Source organism: Lissotriton helveticus, chromosome 8 (genome assembly GCF_964261635.1).
Source record: "Lissotriton helveticus chromosome 8, aLisHel1.1, whole genome shotgun sequence".
In the NCBI taxonomy this organism is placed as follows: domain Eukaryota; kingdom Metazoa; phylum Chordata; class Amphibia; order Caudata; family Salamandridae; genus Lissotriton; species Lissotriton helveticus.
In genome coordinates this window covers 1,544,605,087-1,544,623,556 of record NC_136069.1, presented here as the reverse complement: position 1 = coordinate 1,544,623,556, position 18,470 = coordinate 1,544,605,087, and the positions used below count along the sequence as shown (strand labels likewise).

Genomic DNA, 18,470 nt, shown 5'->3' with positions numbered 1-18,470 from the left:
CTGCCTCTGAAATAAGCCTGCCTGCTTGTGCCAAGCTACCAAGGGGGTGAGCAGGGGTTATTTTAGGAGTATAGCCCCTTACCCTGACTAGACGTAAGGGTCCCTATTTTTCACAGGTAGCTACCTATGCCAACTAGAGACCCCCAAATCTAACACACCCCATTCTGCATCCCTTAGTTCATGTTCGACCTTGTACCATCACTCATTATTCCTAACTACTAGTGCATTTTTGCCCCACCACTCATCCTTAATTCAAACCAGATTTACCCAATCCCTCATCATTCCTTACTGTGTGCTCAGACCCTCAATTACTCCTATTAGTACTAAATGCATGCAGATTTGCACCATGACTCAGAAATTTTGCAAGTCTGTCAAGATTTGCACATCACCGGAAAAGCTGTATGTGGCCATGATTTGCACCATCACCAATTAATTCATAGTGAATGTTCAAATTTGCCCCATCACTAAGTAATCCTTAGTGCAGGTTTAATTTTGCCTCATTACTCAGTAGGCCTTAATGCTTGTTTAGATTTTCACCATCCCTCGCTAATAATGAATGCATGCTTAATTATACAGCCAAACTCATTGCATGCTGATATTTGCACAATCATAAATCTTGATTGCCTGCCCAGGTTTGCATAATCACTAATTGTGCTGAGAACAACATACTATTCAGGCATCGCTCAAGTGCTTTCTCATAAATTTGCCCCACAAAGAGCTGGAAAGAAGACAAGGGACCAGTTCCCTTTTTGGGTGAAGTATGCCTGGGACCTATGAGCACAGGAGCATGTTTTGGGATACCTCTATCCTCACATTTGCAGTGACAGCATACGATTGGCTTTTGTAAAGCAGAATCTGTCACTCAGATCCCAGAAACGTTGCTGTACAGGTGACCGTCTATTCTAGACACAGCAAAGAGCTGGCCTAGGCTCACATCCACCTTTGACCAGGGCAAACAGAAAAGCAGTGCCCCATAACACATAGGGAACCTGGATAGGACACCGCTAGCTGTGATTTTCATCCTCCTCCTTTTCCCTTCTGCGCCTTTAGAGTGTGCAGCACTTCATTGTATAAAAATAAAAAAATATATTTCTCATGCCGGTTTAGATACCATTTGACGGTTACAATCACATGATGTCTGATCCAGTGGAGAAGAGGCGCAATGCAGTTTCTTGCAATGAGTCCATTGTACATGATGTTGCCTTGCAGAAAAGAAGGCAGGACATGTGTTGGTGTGATATGCAGGTGGTTGGCCATGCCAAGTCCCACACATGTTGAAAACAACAACAAGGGGCACCCTACTCACTAGGAACCAGAGTATGTCATGAGTAACAGAAACAACGGTTCTAGCTATAATAATAATCAAATGCACAATCGCAATCACAAAAATGGGTTAAGGTGATGTCAGAAAGAAAGAGGGCCTTGCAGACTTTATGTTCACAATTATTCTTTTGATCAGATTTGTAAAATTGAAATTGATATATACACAGACCAAGAAAAAACAATAGTGCTTTGGCGTCCCCAAGTGAAATGGAACCATAAAACAAACAGTGAAAAACATGTAACGTGTACAGCTTGGTTTCCACAATTTTTCTAAAAGGCAACCAAAGATTCACTTAGTAATGATTCCAGCTTCTGTGTACAATAGTCGGAGCTGTTAAACTGGTTCGCTTTCAAATACAGTCAACGGCATTTTGACCCTTTTACAGTGCAGGGTCTCTTCAGGACCAAGGGATATGGGGACAATCTGATGGCGATTGTTCAGCCTCGTGAGACAGTGAAATAAGTAAGACACCGGTAAAGTGAGAGAGGAAAAGGGAATACTCACACTGGGACCCGGTCGGGTGCCCTGTATGAGAGACGAACTGGTGGGCTGACAAACAGTCTTAATCATAGGTTGCTCAATCGTGGTAGATGGCTGAAGTACATGACCCCCTTTGGAATTAATCTGTCAATTCGAACTGCTCCGGTCGTCTGCCTGGTTTTAATAACATGTCGACTGTATTTGAAAGCAAACCAGTTTAACAGCTCTGACTATTGTACACAGGAGCTGGAATCATTACTAAGTTAATCTTTGGTCGCCTTTTAAAAAAATTGTGGAAACTAAACTGTACACGTAACATGATTTCCACTGTTTGTTTTATGGTTCCATTTCACTTGGGGACACAAAATAACTATTTCTTTTTCTTTGCCTGTGTATATATCAATTTGAATTTTACAAATCTGATAAAAAGAATTAATGTGAACATAAAGTCTGCAAAGCCCTCTTTCTTTCTAACATCACCTTAACCCGTTTTTGTGATTGCGATTGTGCATTTGATTATTATTATAGATTAGCCTAACTTTCCGCTGGAACCGTTGTTTCTGTTACACAAGTCCCACACATGTGTCTGCTCCATTCAAGTTTCAGATATGTCATCTATGTTTTTGACTAACTATAGAAGAGTTGGGCAAACACAGCTGCTGCACGGATATACACCTTGTTCTTCCACAACTCAAATAACAGGGCGGAAGATTACTTGTGCAGCAGGTATACTCCATACGTTGTGAATGGCAGTATCAATCAGCCAAAGATTGATCACTGTCAGTTGATCAATATGTGAATGGCACACACGAACCTCAGTGTCTGAAGGGGGATGATCCTTTCTCTGTATGGAACGTAATAAACACTGTGACAACTTAACTGGTATTTAACCAGACATAAAATTGATTAGTGCAATGTTTCTTGATAGAGATCTAGGGCCAAATAATTTCCTTCAGGCAGTGTTTCTATGCTATGAAAACAAATTTGAGGGCTTTTGTAAATTTGAAATTTTTTGCCCATACTGTGAAAAAAGGTTACGACTAGTTTGAAGGGAGGTTGACATTTAATATTTTAGTAACTGGAGCACAGTGGCAATCCTGCTGATTCATATGTCAGATTACAAGTACACTGAAATATAAAATTATAACAATAATATTATATGGACATAAAAAATGACCTCAATGTTCAATACAGAAAAATGGAAATAAATAGGGTGTAGCAGCTAATGAAATATGGATCAATCATTTTTAATGTTATTAGACAGATGAACGAGGGACATTGCTGGTCATGTCAGTACATTAGTGCAACCATCATTACCACTGCACCTTGATCAACTTGATGTGTTTACAATACACGTTTGCAAATTATTATTTCAGCTCATCTTACACTGTCATGCTGCCCTTTTCAGTGCTAAATGCAAAAAGGGCAAACATATCCCAGCCCTAAGCTTCCAGATAATGACCTGGTGTATGTAGTGTCTTCTCTCAACAAAATACAAATGAAAGTCAGACATTCTTCTTCAGCATTTATTTATATTTGAAATTATTTTGGGCAAGCAAATCTCACAAGCACGTCACAATCAGTTGGTTATACATTAGTATCTTTAGTCATTCTCATACTTACAAGAATGAAATAGCACCAAGAGTGGTGTGCCCAACACATTACATAGACAATCTGTGATATGCCACCAAACCTAGGCCACAAAATAACAATTAGATACTTCATATCTGCCGCCAGGATGAACCATGGAGTAAAAAAATGATTGGCTGTAAGTTTTATGTTACGTGGCTTTGGCATGAATAGACATGTGGGAAAACATTGAGTGCTTGCAAATGTAAAAGGTGTAGCATTTCAATAAATAAATAACAATAAAATAAATATAATACATATAAAAATCTTAAATAAGCAGTAATACATTTAACATGACATAAATATTAATTACTTGTAACAAGGTGTGGTTACAGTGTAATACAAAAAACAAACTTCTATACCACAGACATGTAATGAAAAGTAATTGCCTAAGAAATTCTAAAATAGAAAAAGGGTAACCTTTCGTTTATTCTTTGATGGATAATGTTTTACCATTGGGTAAACCATGCTACTAACTGCTCAGCATTTACATTTTCATACATGTAATTAATGTGCATTTTATAAATATATGTACAATACTTACAGTACATTGCACTTACACAATTTATTGAGTTACAAAAGGGCATGAATGCTCAAAGTACAAATCTGTGCGAGTAGCTGAATTCAACCATTGTGAAACAGAGAATGGCATAATTAATAATTATACCATTACTAGAACAATCACAGTCAATCTGAATCCCTACAGTGTGTCCTCACTTCTATCACATCCAACAAATTAAACAAGCAATTACCAATCAATAAAGCTTGGTACAGAAATTAAAATAGTGTTTTTGCTTCTATGTATGTGAAAACTGTTTCCCCACAGCACAACACATACCTGAGGAGTCCTTTGGAGACCTGACCATCATCAATTTAAGTTATGTGACTAAATATTTGTGCATGATTATATGGGAAAAATATTTGAACTTCCATGACCAAATATCCCTTTTGTTTTATGCCTGAAATTTGAATCAGTTGGCAATATATTCAGGTTTTATCAATTTCTATAATGAATATTGGAGCTGTCGAAGTTGATGGACAACAGGTATATTCTTATGATGATTAATCATTTCACATTAACAGTATTCTTGGTTTTTTTTTAAAATCCACTTGAACCTTGTGTTTCACCTGTTTGAGTTACTCTACACCTTCTTCTGTTTAACAGTCCTCTACCTCCGAGTCCGGAAGCTCTTGAACCTATAATCAGTAAATAGAAGAAATGCCCGTTTAAAGAGACTCTTGAATATGAAGATAAATAAACAAAAATGTGCAGATCTGGGATCTTCCTAAACATTGAAAATGGATTTTGATTAAATTAATGGTGGACACTGGCATCCTAATTCAGCGGATTGGACAAAAAGTGATATTCAGTTTGTAAAATATGCATGAGTCTCAGGGCATTGATTAAAGTAGTTGGGCTTTATCATCAAGTGGCCCATTTAAGTCCTTTGCTTTCAATACTAGATCTGTCGGATTCCGAGGTTCATTGTTTGTTCTGGAAAAGAGAGAATAATTAATATATTTACTGCTGAAATACAATCAAATCAAATTTGCATCCTGATGCGGTATGCAAAGCAGTGTTCATTTACTGCAGACAGGGCACTGCATCTAGGTTTTGACAAATAATTTGGTGGGAAGGGGAATTCAAAATAAAAATGCATGCAATGAACTGATGCTGTAAGGCAGTATAGATATTGTGATCAAATGCAATTAATGGATCTTGGCATGCTTTAGGTAGAAATGACCACTGTTGATATTTCAAACAGGTGTTTCCCAAAAGCATGCATTCCTGGATAAAATATGAAGTGATCCCAAATTTAGTAGAATTATTGGGTATCTATTAGGAAATAGGCAAGACTTACTAGCATACACTGTACAGAGACATTCCTGCTACTTTGTACTATAGTATACAGCTCTACCACAGACACAGTCCACTCTAAGAAACACACCACTAATCTTAAATATTCACATTTTAAAACCTGCCATAATTTTCCAGCTTATAGTATAAAAGCACATTACACAACACCACCATGCTTTGTGTGACTCCCTTAGTTCGGTCTGAATCGTTTGCTCAAGGTTTCCTCATCAAAGTGGAAGGATTAGAGTGTATATTTTTATTCTTTCCCTTCAGAAGCCTTATTATTCAGGTAGAAATCCATTCCTTTCAAAGTACTTTACATTTCTAAATGATTAACCAACGTAAATGAGAGAGCACCTGCGTTACCTAAGATCAGACTTGGAATTTGACTTATGATGAGAAATCCTTTATTAAAGCTACTCAAGTACATCTAATCTCTGCCAACCACAGAAAACAAAGTCTCAAAAGTGTAGACACCACTTGCAGTTCATCGGTTACTACATTCTTGCAGAATGGAAACATATTCAACTTGCTATTTTTTGTCAATGGTTCCATAATCAACATATATCTTGCTTTTGCTCCTAAAATTGATGAAGGACCTCCTGCATTTATGCTGCTTAGATGTGCTTTTCCTCTATTTAAAATAGACTGTGCAGATGCATGGTAAAAAAGAAATTATGCCTCTTTCTTTGACCTGTTATCGAAATCTTCCAGTTAATAATTCCTACTGTGTTAGAACACTCAATCTATCAACTGGCAAGTACTGTGCCCCCTATAGGATCGGCAGGTCAATTTAGGAAAGGATCACATTTTTATCCCATCAACATTGATTCTGCAATTTTAACAAAAACCTGGATTGCAGTAAGCTACATTTTCATCCTGTCAGCAAAAAGATATTTTGCTTTAAATGCATTGGTTTGCTGAGCTGTGGAAACTCATAGACGTGCAAACCTCAATTAAATAACTATAAAAATGTCTACCATTTTGATGTACAAAAGGAAATTACAGATAAAAAATCCTTGCTAATAAAATCACAAATCATTTTTCTCTTAGAACACCAATTCATTGCCAAGAACAAATCTTTCCTCCAGTTTCAAGAAAATGGAAAGCAACAGGGAAAGTTAGAAAAAGTGGATGGTCCGAACAGTGCGAAAAATCTAATTTTACCCACCCACGAGTGATTTTTGTCAATGCCTTGAGTTGATTTCAAGTATTCTTTCTTTACACATGCTCTTAATTCACAATGAATTGTGCATGCTGCCACGAGACCCTCTCAAGATTCTCTAGGCATTCACTTTCCTCTATCATGCAGAATATAGCATGATGCAATCAAATCATTTTACACTATACCTGTCCTCTAAAATGAGGAATTCTATTTCCCCTTTTGGAAAAACAAATCAATACATCAGAATAACAGCAGGTTTGAAGCTTCTAATAGGTTTTGCGGCCTTTGTTAAAAAACAGAACAAACTAAAAAAAGTGCAGTGAAATTACTCTTTAGCCTCTGCCAATTTATTGTTAATCTCTTTGCTTTTCTCTTTGTCCTCTGGTTTTGCAGGAGTGGCACCCTCAGCACTCTTTTTCTTGGTAGCACGGCCAGATGGAATCAGCTTTTCTTTGGCCTTTTTCAGAGGTTTGTGGCTTGTTGTTGTCTTTTTCAGCTTTGGAGTCTGAATGCTAGGCTTCTCTACCTAGACAGACATGCATAAAAAAAACACAAACACAGAGAACACACAAGAAAGGGTGGAAAACAGGAAGCAGCATCAGAATACAAGTTCACCATAAGCAAATTATGACAGTAGTCATAAAGATCTTTATAAGAAGCCATATATATTACTTAGTTTAACATAACCACAAAAGAATATTTAGCACACCAGATCACCATAACCCCAAATATCCCTTTTCCCCCAACCCTCAACCATTTCCTACACATTTGATCATGTCACTTAAATCTGGGCTGAACTCCACAATGTTGTAATACGAAGTCATTGCTCTATTTAACAGCCATCCAGATAATTAAACATCCATCTCCTTACTCCCCTCCCCTGATGGCCACATTGCTGAGAGAAACAGTCACAGAGGAGCAATTACACTTTATTGAGGCTTCGGGTTTTCTTGACCTGCCATAAGTAGGGTTTCAACTATCAGGACAAATATAATTTGTACTGCAAGACATACTATTGGGATCTTTGATGATGCTGATACTGCTGTAATATAACATGCAAAGTTACTAATCAGTGCATCAATTCCATTACATTGTGATTTTCTATTTATAGATTGGGTCTTCTGTATCGCTAATGACACTGAACTGTATTTCTAAAATGTATTATTGGTAAAGCTGTATGTCTCTAGAATAAATATCATACAAAACAGGTTTTTCATACATTGTTGGACTCTGCTTTGTTGTGTAACTTTTTAGGGCCTTTTAACAAGTGGTTAGACTTTATGAAGGCCCCTAAGCACTGACTTGCATTGCTTTGCTTCACCTGGTACCTTAGCAGAGACATCTTCATCTTACAGTGCACAAACATTTCTTCTATTTTCAAGAATTTTCTGTTAAGTTCTGTTAGCTACAATAAGCGCACAACTTTTACTTCTGCCTAAATTGTTATTTTTCTAAATTCCGACAATCTTAATCCTTTTTTGAGAGTTCAGAGTTTTGTCTGAGCTGAAGTGCATGCAATGGCTATATTTTATCTAATCTCCTTAGCTGTTGCATCTTTCCTCTGGTCTGCAAATCTCCTGAGCCTATTCCTCTTTGCTAATGGTGATTTTCATTTCAATGTCCTGCATGGCCTTTCAATTACCCACTTGTCCTTAAAGAACCCAGTGATTATTATTTGTTACGCTCTCCTTGTAGCTTGGCTTCACTTTCATTAGCATATATTTGGCGTGACATTCCCTTGGGTCCTTTACCAACAATTCTCCATTTTCTACCTAATTCTTATTTGTAGATCCTCACCCAAAATGACCATCAATAATAACAGCAGTTGCTAAAAAGAAAGTAATTTTTTTTTTATTCTTTCACTGTGTTTGCCTACGTTTTTCCCCAATTGATGTTGGTCTTTGGGGGACACATCACGATTAAATATTGACTCATTGAAGTAATAATAGGAGTTCTCACACCACTGTTGGATTTACGGCTTGCTAAATTTGTACTTATGCGATGCATGAACTACAATTGTTGGGCTTGGTCCTCAGTTACTCTTTTCATTGGATGTCTATCCTTTTGGTGTAATTGATATGACCCTATATATAAGTGGAATATGTTTCAATATGTTGTCTCATAATTCTCAATTGTCAAACCCAGAAAGGAATGGCAACGAGTACGATACATACTACTGCCTTGAGACACACCCTGTCTGATACTTGATAAAAATGTTGAAACATGCCTATATTCCACAAACAGATTGTTTGGATTCAGACTATGGGACTTTGGGCCAAACACCGGCACTGACCTGAGAGGGGCATTGGAAGGCGTGTTTCCTGCCCCGCCCCCGGAGGTGCGCATAAGGACAGCGCGAGCCCCGGGGGAGCGGGGGACTTTGGGCCAAACACCGGCACTGACCTGAGAGGGGCATTTCAACAGGGCACCGGACCATTGCAGCCTCAGCGCTGCTCTGCCACAGCATTCCCCCGGCTTCCTGTTGTTGCCTGCCGCTTCCCACAAACGCGGCGAGGCGGCAGAACGGGGACCACATCCCCCACCACCACTAGCGCCTTGGAAGGCGTGTTTCCTGCCCCGCCCCCGGAGGTGCGCATAAGGACAGCGCGAGCCCCGGGGGAGCGGGGGACTTTGGGCCAAACACCGGCACTGACCTGAGAGGGGCATTTCAACAGGGCACCGGACCATTGCAGCCTCAGCGCTGCTCTGCCACAGCATTCCCCAGGCTTCCTGTTGTTGCCTGCCGCTTCCCACTAACGCGGCGAGGCGGCAGAACGGGGACCACATCCCCCACCACCACTAGCGCCTTGGAAGGCGTGTTTCCTGCCCCGCCCCCGGAGGTGCGCATAAGGACAGTGCGAGCCCCGGGGGAGCGGGGGACTTTGGGCCAAACACCGGCACTGACCTGAGAGGGGCATTTCAACAGGGCACCGGACCATTGCAGCCTCAGCGCTGCTCTGCCACAGCATTCCCTAGGCTTCCTGTTGTTGCCTGCCGCTTCCCACAAACGCGGCGAGGCGGCAGAACGGGGACCACATCCCCCACCACCACTAGCGCCTTGGAAGGCATGTTTCCTGCCCCGCCCCCGGAGGTGCGCATAAGGACAGCGCGAGCCCCCGCGTCGCGGGACCGCACGCGGGGCTAAGCCCGGGCAAAGGGCGGGCCCTCTGTGGCCCTCAGAGGACCCGAGAAGGACGGGACGGGCCACCCCACTTGGCTGCAACAAAGGAGGAGGTACAGAGACGTTTAATCTTTTTTATCTTTACCGCTTTGGACTGCCTACTGTTGTTATTGGAGTTCTGTCTCCCAACTACTATGTCCATCTGGGAGGAGCTGAATGCCCTGTGTGGCACAAACTATGGGCCGGATGTATCAACTCCCCCCATAGTGGGCAGAGACACTGCCCAAACAATCTGCACTCCCCAGGATGTACCTTCATCCCCCGAAACTATCCCCTCCACCGACCAATTGTGCTGTAGCCCCTTATTATCCCCCCCAAACCAACCCTATTAATGTTGGATAAGGCCGGAACAAATGACTCTGTATCGCCCCTCCAATTGACCCTACTGGCGCAAATAGAGCGATTGTTAAACTCCGCTTTGTCACCTCTGCTTGCGAAATTCAATGATTTGGGGGTCAGGTTGACCAGTCTTGAAAAAACTGTAAATAGGATTTATCCATCAACTGAAAAAACTGCTATACCCATATGCTCTACTCTCACTACCAACCATGAAAAACCTAGGACCATTGCTCCTAGGAAAGTTCAATCTTTTGATCCCCCTCTTTCTACACCCAATCCAAGGGGCAGCAATGTTACTTTTAATCCCGTACATGTCCCCAACATAGTTCCTAGGATTTCTCAAGAAATCGAATCAATCTACCCCCTGTAGCCGCCCCATACGTCACCGTTCTTTCTGGGGTCCCTCCACTCAGTCAGGGCAAACGTGAATTACATCAGGACTTGCTGAATAAAACCATCTTTTGGCTCAAAAACAACAGACCGCTACCACCTGCTCTAGATGGCGGGATCCTGAGCGTCAGGAGGGTAGGGTGGCTAGGGATGTTGTCCAAAGATATTCCAGGGGACTTGATACTAATTAAATTTAAACACAGCAATATTGCCCCCTTATTTACGTTCTACTCAGCCCAAAGTTGGAGATGGTCCCATCTGTATCTGGGACCTCCATGACTTTTATCCTGGACCCCGAGCACCGAATTATAATACCTGGTGAAAAGGAGTCTCTGTACATCTTGGGCTATTATTTTGATTATGTTGATTAGTTGATTTACTAAACTTTTTTCTTTTTCTTTGTTTTAAATAGTCGGTTTTTCTTTTAATCTTGAAATGAATTGTTGAGTTATTTATGCATGTATGTATTCCTTTCTGTTGCTTTTATGGTTTTAAACTCAAAAACCGAATAAAGCTTATTGAATTGAATTGACTATGGGGCTGATTTATATGTTAGTAGTAAAGATACCCTGTCGCAAAGGCAACAGTGTATCCTTATAACCAACATAATGGTCCGCCCACCCGATCTAGATGCGGGTGGACCACAGGTTTGGGAACAGCAATGACTAGTCCATCACCACGATAACCAAACCTTCCTCTCAGATGGAGCCCAATGGAGCCCAATGGAGGAAGTGCAGTCGAAGAAATGGCTTTATGTCCGCCTACCCAAACATGAAGGTCAGATATATAGCCATTTTGTTTACTGTCTGTCACTGCCAGGGAACCCTGTGGGAGATTGTTTTTGAGAGAGAAATGTAAAACTCAATAAAAATATGATAACCAGCCATCCTGTTTGACAGAGCCGTCTGTCAAACCTTTCCAACATTGACAGGAACTGGTATGATGGTGGTTCCTGCCAATGTTAAGAGATATCCATGGAGCCGGCAGACATCTCCAACTTTGGTGGACAGCATGCAACAGTCAAAACATAAATCAGGCCCCAAAAGGCCATTTGTCGACCAGGGAGGCTGAGTGAAATAATCCATTGCCCTGATGAACATGCATTTACCAAAGTTAAAGACAGTGTAGGCTCAGTTGTCAATATACTTTCAATCTGGATGCCTCTAAATGACATTTTGGGTGGGAGGGTGCTTCGTCTGTATTCTGGAGCAGACGAACAGTGGGTATTCCTTTGGCTTCGTTGGGTGAAAATAATAGATCAGATGTTAATTGCATTGTCACCCATATGCTACCGGACATTAAAAGCTGGTAACTGCCTTCAGCCTTATTTTCCACTGATGCTCCGCTTAGGCCCATATTTGCTGGGCGGGCAGCTAAATGTTGACACTGCCAAATTTCTTAGCACCATTAATGACCTGAGCAGGGGTCCGTAATGCAGTCATGCTTAATAATTAATGTGACGCCTAGGCCACCAAAATTGCATTCAATAGTCAGTAAACATTCGAAGATTTGCAATAACATGACCGCATGATGCGTTTTAATGCAAGTGCCACAGATGTAGGGCTACCTCTATACCAGCTTTCCCTTGTTGCTGCACTTTAGCAGTCTGTGCATTATGATTTTTGCAAAACCAGCAACTTTACTCTGTGCTGGCTTGCTGAATTAAAAACTCTTCATTGAGTCTGGCCATGGCCATTCTCAGAGGTAAAACAATAGAAGTGATTTGCACTGTTAGTTGGTGAGGATTGAAATGTGTTTTCTATCATGATGTTAGAAAAGAAGCAGTCTAGTAGTGGGAGGGGCTTCATGTCTCATGCAGACATGCACCTGTGTTTCCTAAAATGGCTGCTCTGTGCCTACACCCTTACCTTGGATGGTTCTTTGTAGGGCTCGCTGTACAGGCTGCGTATTCTCCTGCGCTCAGTCAGCTTGTTATCCCCCGGAGCAGGCTTGATTAACTCTCCCCTGAAGGTGGCCTTGTAACTGGTTTCAAGTATCACTTTGTCCTCAGGAGGCTTGTACTGAGGCTGGGCCTTGATAGGCTTCGCTGGCTTCACATCCGTCCAGGCTCTGAACTCATTCCTGCAGAGAAAGTACAGGACGCAGTGAGTACATTGAAACAATCTTTGCATTGCATGCTGCTTGCATGAGTTCAGAATCAATCCATTATCCTGTTAAAAGTACAATATTTTATACAGGTCCAAAAGGGCAGGAATTGAAACTTAGTATATAAAGAAATTTCACAATATGCTTTATAGCTCTGAACTCCCATCAGCTAAAATTAAATATAATGCATTTATAAATAGAGCGTTGCATTAGGCGTCCAAGTCAATTTTTTTAGTTGGATTTATGCACCCCTGACATTTGAAACTAGGCAGTAAAATAGATTTTTAGATGGCTGTTTTTTTAAAGGACCCATGTGTTAATAGTAATACATACTTCTTTTGCAAACGGCACAGCATATAAACAAAATGTATTATTTAAATGACAACAGTTGTAGTATATTATTTCCTCAACGTGTGATCTTTTGTCTCCTTTGTCTATTAACCCTCTCTTCTTCTGTGTGTGTGTGTGTCTATCTATCTATCTCTCTCTCTCTCTCTCTCTCTCTCTCTCTCTCTCTCCCATATCTTTGGTGCTCTTACAGTTCCATCTGAGTGCAATTTAATTTCTATCACTTGCTTCCCCATATTTCTGCCTCAGTCCCAGATCAAGGTACCCTGGTCATCCCTTATCTGTAAATATCTATTGCTCCTTGGTCAGTGTCACACTGGTTCTCCAGACCTACCCAACTCAGAGGCACACAGGTAATCCTTGTATCATATTTCCATTGTGCCTGGAAACACAGAAACCAGATACTGCAAGCTCTCTAAATTTCCAAATGTCTTCTCTTCAGGCTTCGACTCCCAAGGAATAGAGCCATTGAACAGCGTAGGCTTACTCTAAGAGAGTGGTTAAAAAGCAGAACATCTAGTTTTGACTGCACATGTATCACTCACAATGAATAGTTTGTCCAAAGAGAGTTATTCTTTAGTAAGTGCCACAAGCAAAATAGGGTACTGTGAGTGCACCAACACTGCCTTTCAAGGGACTATAGTGCTAGAATGACACACACAATGATGTAAACTCAGAAAAGTAGTAAAAAGCACCTCTGGAAACTGAAACCCTTCCTTGACGCTACCGACCTAAAAAGCGCAGTCCAAGCGCTAGTAATCTCTAGACTGGAATACAGTTGTTCCACTTTCTCAGGCTTACCCAAGATCTCTCTGGCACCCCTGAAAGCCTGCCTTAATGCCGCCACCAGACTTCTTACAAGATCAAAAAAATTTGATCATATCTCTCCACACTGAAAGCCTTGAACTGGCTCCCGCTTGAGGCAGGCCAGAATCCTACTCAAACTGGCTTGCATCACACACAAAGCTTTATGCTCCAACTCCCCTGCCTACCTTGCACAGAAACTTGTGGTATCCGGCCGAAGCAGAAACTCCCGTTCCGCCAGAGACCTTTTACTCCAACCGCACGGTTAAAGAAAAAAAAACATATAAAGCGGGCTTTCTCTGGATCTGCTCCAAGAATATGGAACTCTCTCCCGCCCGCCATCAGAAGAATCGCTTCTCTGGCACGCTTCAAAAAGGAGGCCAAAACCTTCCTTATGGGTAAATTCCTCTTGTAAAGGCTGCCTCTTACCGATTCTCAGTCCTTGACCAACACACAGACCTTGACCTAGTACATTCTAGCGCCTCCCTTCGGAATACCGTCCTACCTCTTCAAGAAATCGGGGGCCTTATCTGGAGTTAATTATATGTAAACTGTTTTTATACTTGTCCGCTTAACTATTGTGATTCCCTCCTATTGTACACTGCTATGATACCCTAGGGTCAAGTTTGCGCTCTATAAAACAATAAAACAAACAAACAAACACAATTTCCACAATAACATCTGCATGATTAACATTGTCAGATCAAGAACACATCTCACGCCTCTACAATCTAAGTGAGAAGAGTTGGTGGGATGGGAGGAAAGAAGAGGAGGGAAACAAGACAATGACCCTCCCTCCAATCACAGTTCACTAGGAAATTCCAAAGATGGCACTCCAACCTTCTATCAGAGAAGTAAGTGCACACCCGGCCCAACATCAACAGATTCTAGAAGTGAATTAAATGGTTATATAATACCTCATTCAGTCATTCTGATTGTGCACTTACAACTTTTCTGGAGACCAAGATGTTCCTGGCCAACAACACCATTCCCAAATTTGCTTTCTTTCTCCATATTTAGTGGGTACGTGGGTAGTCCTCGGTTCAGTTATTTCAGCCACCCTGTCTCCCTCATGAACCACATGACCTTCATTACTTTAAGGAATTATGAAAAGTAACTCAACAGAATTATTTGACTGCATATCTTCAGATATTCTGTCACTCAACTGTGCACTAGACTTTAACGCGTAACAGGGTTTGTAGGCATCAACAGTAAACTGTCCAGTGGAAAGCAAAGTTCAGCATATCCTTAAAAGTGTTAAAGATTATTACAGAATGCTAACTGATAGTTCTGCCGGGATATTGCACGCCATGTCTGAGTGATCGCGATATGGGCAGCAGGCGCATAGGTCTTTGAGAGCTGCATTATTGATCACTCAGGAGGACAGGTGAGGGTGGAGTGGGCAGTGGGCACAAAATTTCACCTAGAGAGCCAACCCATCTGAGGATGAAGTGGTCAAGTGGTGGCAGCACAGGGAGGAAGACTGACCTCTCATGCTCAAACTTTCTGAAAGTATTAACACACCACACAATGGTCAAGGCACAAGCGTGATGCACAAGTATTCGTTATATAGGAAAAACAGTGGTTCCTGTGGAATGATATATTATGAGGTTATTATACATAAGCGCAATCGTAATATAGAGGGTTAGATAAGGGCAGAGCGCGAAGGAACCACTAACACACCGATTCCAGTGTAGTATATTTTATGGATTTTTTAAAACAATAAAGTTAGGAGTAAACATTATACATCTAAACAACATTTGCGCATAGTGTCCCACGTGACAAAGGGAATCTAATGTTAGTGACAATGTGAATATTATATACAAGGTTTCCACAGTTTGTACAAGTCGACCATTATCAAAATAATTCCATGTGAACAGCAGCTATATACAATGATATGTGCTGGGAAAATGGTTTGCTTCTTCTTTTTGTTGACGGCGTTTCGACCCTCAAAACAAAGTGGGGTCTCTTCAGGACTATTGATGAAGGGACATCTGAATTTATGATTGCACAGCCTTGTGAAAAGGATGTGCCACACGTGAAGAATAGAGGAAAAGGGTTTACTCACATGAGGACCTGTCCGGGTACTCAATGTGAGAACAGGCTGTCACCGTCACTGTCAAAGAACAGGCTGTCAATCCAATGGGGTATGTAGGTAGGCCAGAGGGGCTCAATTAATTTTATGCCACGGCCGTAGCGTTGTAGAATCCCTTTGTGGAATAACAGTGGCAATGCACTGGGAGTTTCTCTCGGTAGAAGATTAGAAAAGCGGGACAGCGCTCCACGTGTAGATTCAGAAAAAGCTGCGTCAGTCAGCTTGATCGGGTACAGTGACACATGTAGTAGTGGCTGAAGAAATGGTGCTGTGCATGAAGATAAGGGCACACAGGCAATGCGTTGCTAGCACTAAATAAATTATGCAAAGATGCTGAGTTCAGGCATATGGGTGGCTTACTATAATCAGGCGCAGAACAGGATGAAGCATCCTGGCTTAGAGTTTGGTCGGAAAGGAACAAAAATGTTAGCTGAGCAGCATTTCACAACTCCAGGTCTCGGAAGGCTCTGCTTTTTCAACTTACTCACAGAAAAACGTTCTACCCAAGCTCTTGATGAGCAGGTTGAGTCTCTCGCTACTGGGAAGTCCACTTCTAGTATCCATCAGCAACAGTAGCAGCCCAGATTCTTATCAGCAGCAAGGGCATAGGCATTACTCAAACAAAGAGGGATAGCTGCAGATTCTTCCTCTGGTCCTCATCTTCCTGGTGTGCTGGTTCCTGGGGTGAAAACGTAAATTGAATATGGTAGAAGCTAATTGAATATGGTAGGGGGGCAGCTTATATCCTGTAGGGTGGACAGATGGCTTTTCCAATGTCCAGTCAAGTTCAAGGTTGCCACCAATGGCTTGTAGTGAAATGCATTATTCTTTTAATTACATTCAACTCCATGGCAACCTTTTGGAAGTCAGATTGATACCTTTCCTCTTGTGCACTGTTCTTGCCCATGGTACAAAGCTAAGGATTAAGCATACCACAAGGGACCAGTCTTTTGATGATGCGTGTGCCCCATGCCAAGCTTACAGAACACAGTCTTTATGTAATTGTTACTCTCTGGCCTGGTCACATCTTGACCTGCTCAAACTTGTTCAGTTCAGTAAATTGAAGCAAAAGGTCCTTCCACTAGATGATCATTCACAGTCTGATACTGACTTGTCTTTACAATGAATTCCGACTAGGGAACCTAAAGAACAGTACAAGGGATCACGCAGCTAGAGAGATAGAGCGGAGAAAGATTCCCCTGGTTACCACCAACACTATATTGCACCTTAAAACTTTACACACTATATACGTACACGTGAGGCCCCAACATGGGTACACAACTTCATGTTACTCAAGCACATACAAACAAGTTTGAGCACACTCCATATGCTATCAGGGGAATGAAGCAGGCTCACCAAAACATGATCTATGGATTAACCAGGGACAGCCAGATGGCAATCTCTGTACTGTGTTCAGGTAGAACAGTCTATTAGAACCAGGTAAACATAAGGAGATGATGGACGGAGTGCTGAAAGTTTTCAGACACTCATCCCCAGTCACAGATCTGGGTTGAAGCCATTATCGGTCTTTAGCTCACTTCGCCACCCCAGTTCAGACACAGTTATACGCAAATCAGACTTGACCCTGTGCCTCATGGGAACAGTCCAGCCATAACTGCCAAGCCATGTCTTCTCTAAACCCGAAACAAGCATCCTGGGACCGGTTCCGGGCTAAGAGCCCTCATCAGCCAGGCTAGCTTGAATCCAGTGGCAAAGTAAGCAAGGGACCCACGTCTGGGCATACCCTGCCAACTTAGGGCGAACAAAGCAAACACAAGGAGATGATGGACAGAGCGCTGGGACTTTTCAGACACTCACCCCCAGGGTCTACTAGAAACAGGTGCCACCAACTTTTACAATTGCAATGGACTGGTCCTGGAGACAGTAGCCACCCATGCTAAAAGGAGTGCCTCTCTAGGTGTTCCTCAATATCCCCAACAGAGTTTAGCCCTCTGTTGGTCTCCAAAATGATATAATAATATTTATTTATTTAGAAGTTTTCTATAGCGCTAACAAGACCCGAAGGTATCAGAGCGCTTCACAGTAGTGGGCATGAAAAAGAGAACAACATGAAACAAACCCAATAAAAGCAATCGGCGACAGACAATTTGGAAAGAAGAAAAGTTCGGACAGCAGGGCTTCTCAGTACTGGATTCAACAATACCGCATGGATTCTGAGACGTTTGCAGCTCCAAGTTATCCATAACCAAGGGAGCGGATCAGGCACAAGGATTTAAGTTGGCTCTTGAATTCTGCATAGGACGGTAGAGTTCTGATGTGCGGGGGGATGGCGTTCCATATTTTGGGGGCATTTCCTGAGAAAGAGCAGTCCGCAGTTCTCTTCCTTCTGGTTTTTGGTAGGATGAGCAGCAGGGAATTAGAGCTTCTCAAGTTTCTGGCTTGGCCTGCTTTTTTGAGCTTGTTAGCCAGGTATTCCGGTTTGCCGGTGTGGAGGGCCTTGTGGGTTAGGCAGGCCGTTCTGAAGGTACTTCGCATTTCCGCAGGGAGCCATTCGAGTTCTTTGAGAGCCGGGGAGATGTGATCATATTTTTTGCAGCCTGTGATCATTCTTGCTGCCGCGTGAAATGTTGTTTTTAGTGGAGCCAGGTGGGATTTGGGGATGCCTGTTAGGATTGAGTTCCCATAGTCCAGTCTTGATAGAACTAGAGATTGCGTGGCTAGTTTGAGGTCCTTGTTGGGAATGTAAGGTTTAATATTGTTCAAAAGTCTGAGGTTGAAGAAAGCGCTTTT

The 18,470-nt window shown here is 41.9% G+C and overlaps 1 protein-coding gene across 2 annotated transcripts in view; it reads right to left on the bottom strand.

Moving 5' to 3' along the window:
• Positions 1-3,316: 3,316 nt before the first annotated feature.
• Positions 3,317-18,470, bottom strand: part of MAP6 (microtubule associated protein 6) — a 101,814-nt gene continuing 86,660 nt past the window's right edge. Inside the window, exons 2-4 of one of the 2 annotated variants that reach the window (XM_078658534.1) lie at positions 12,235-12,448; positions 6,786-6,982; positions 3,317-4,928 (exon numbers count right to left, since the gene is read on the bottom strand). In XM_078658534.1, the coding sequence (XP_078514660.1) occupies positions 4,838-4,928; positions 6,786-6,982; positions 12,235-12,448 (502 nt within the window). In that variant the 3' untranslated portion in view covers positions 3,317-4,837. The remainder of the gene's footprint in view (positions 4,929-6,785; positions 6,983-12,234; positions 12,449-18,470) is intronic. The other variant, XM_078658535.1, reaches the window with a different exon arrangement.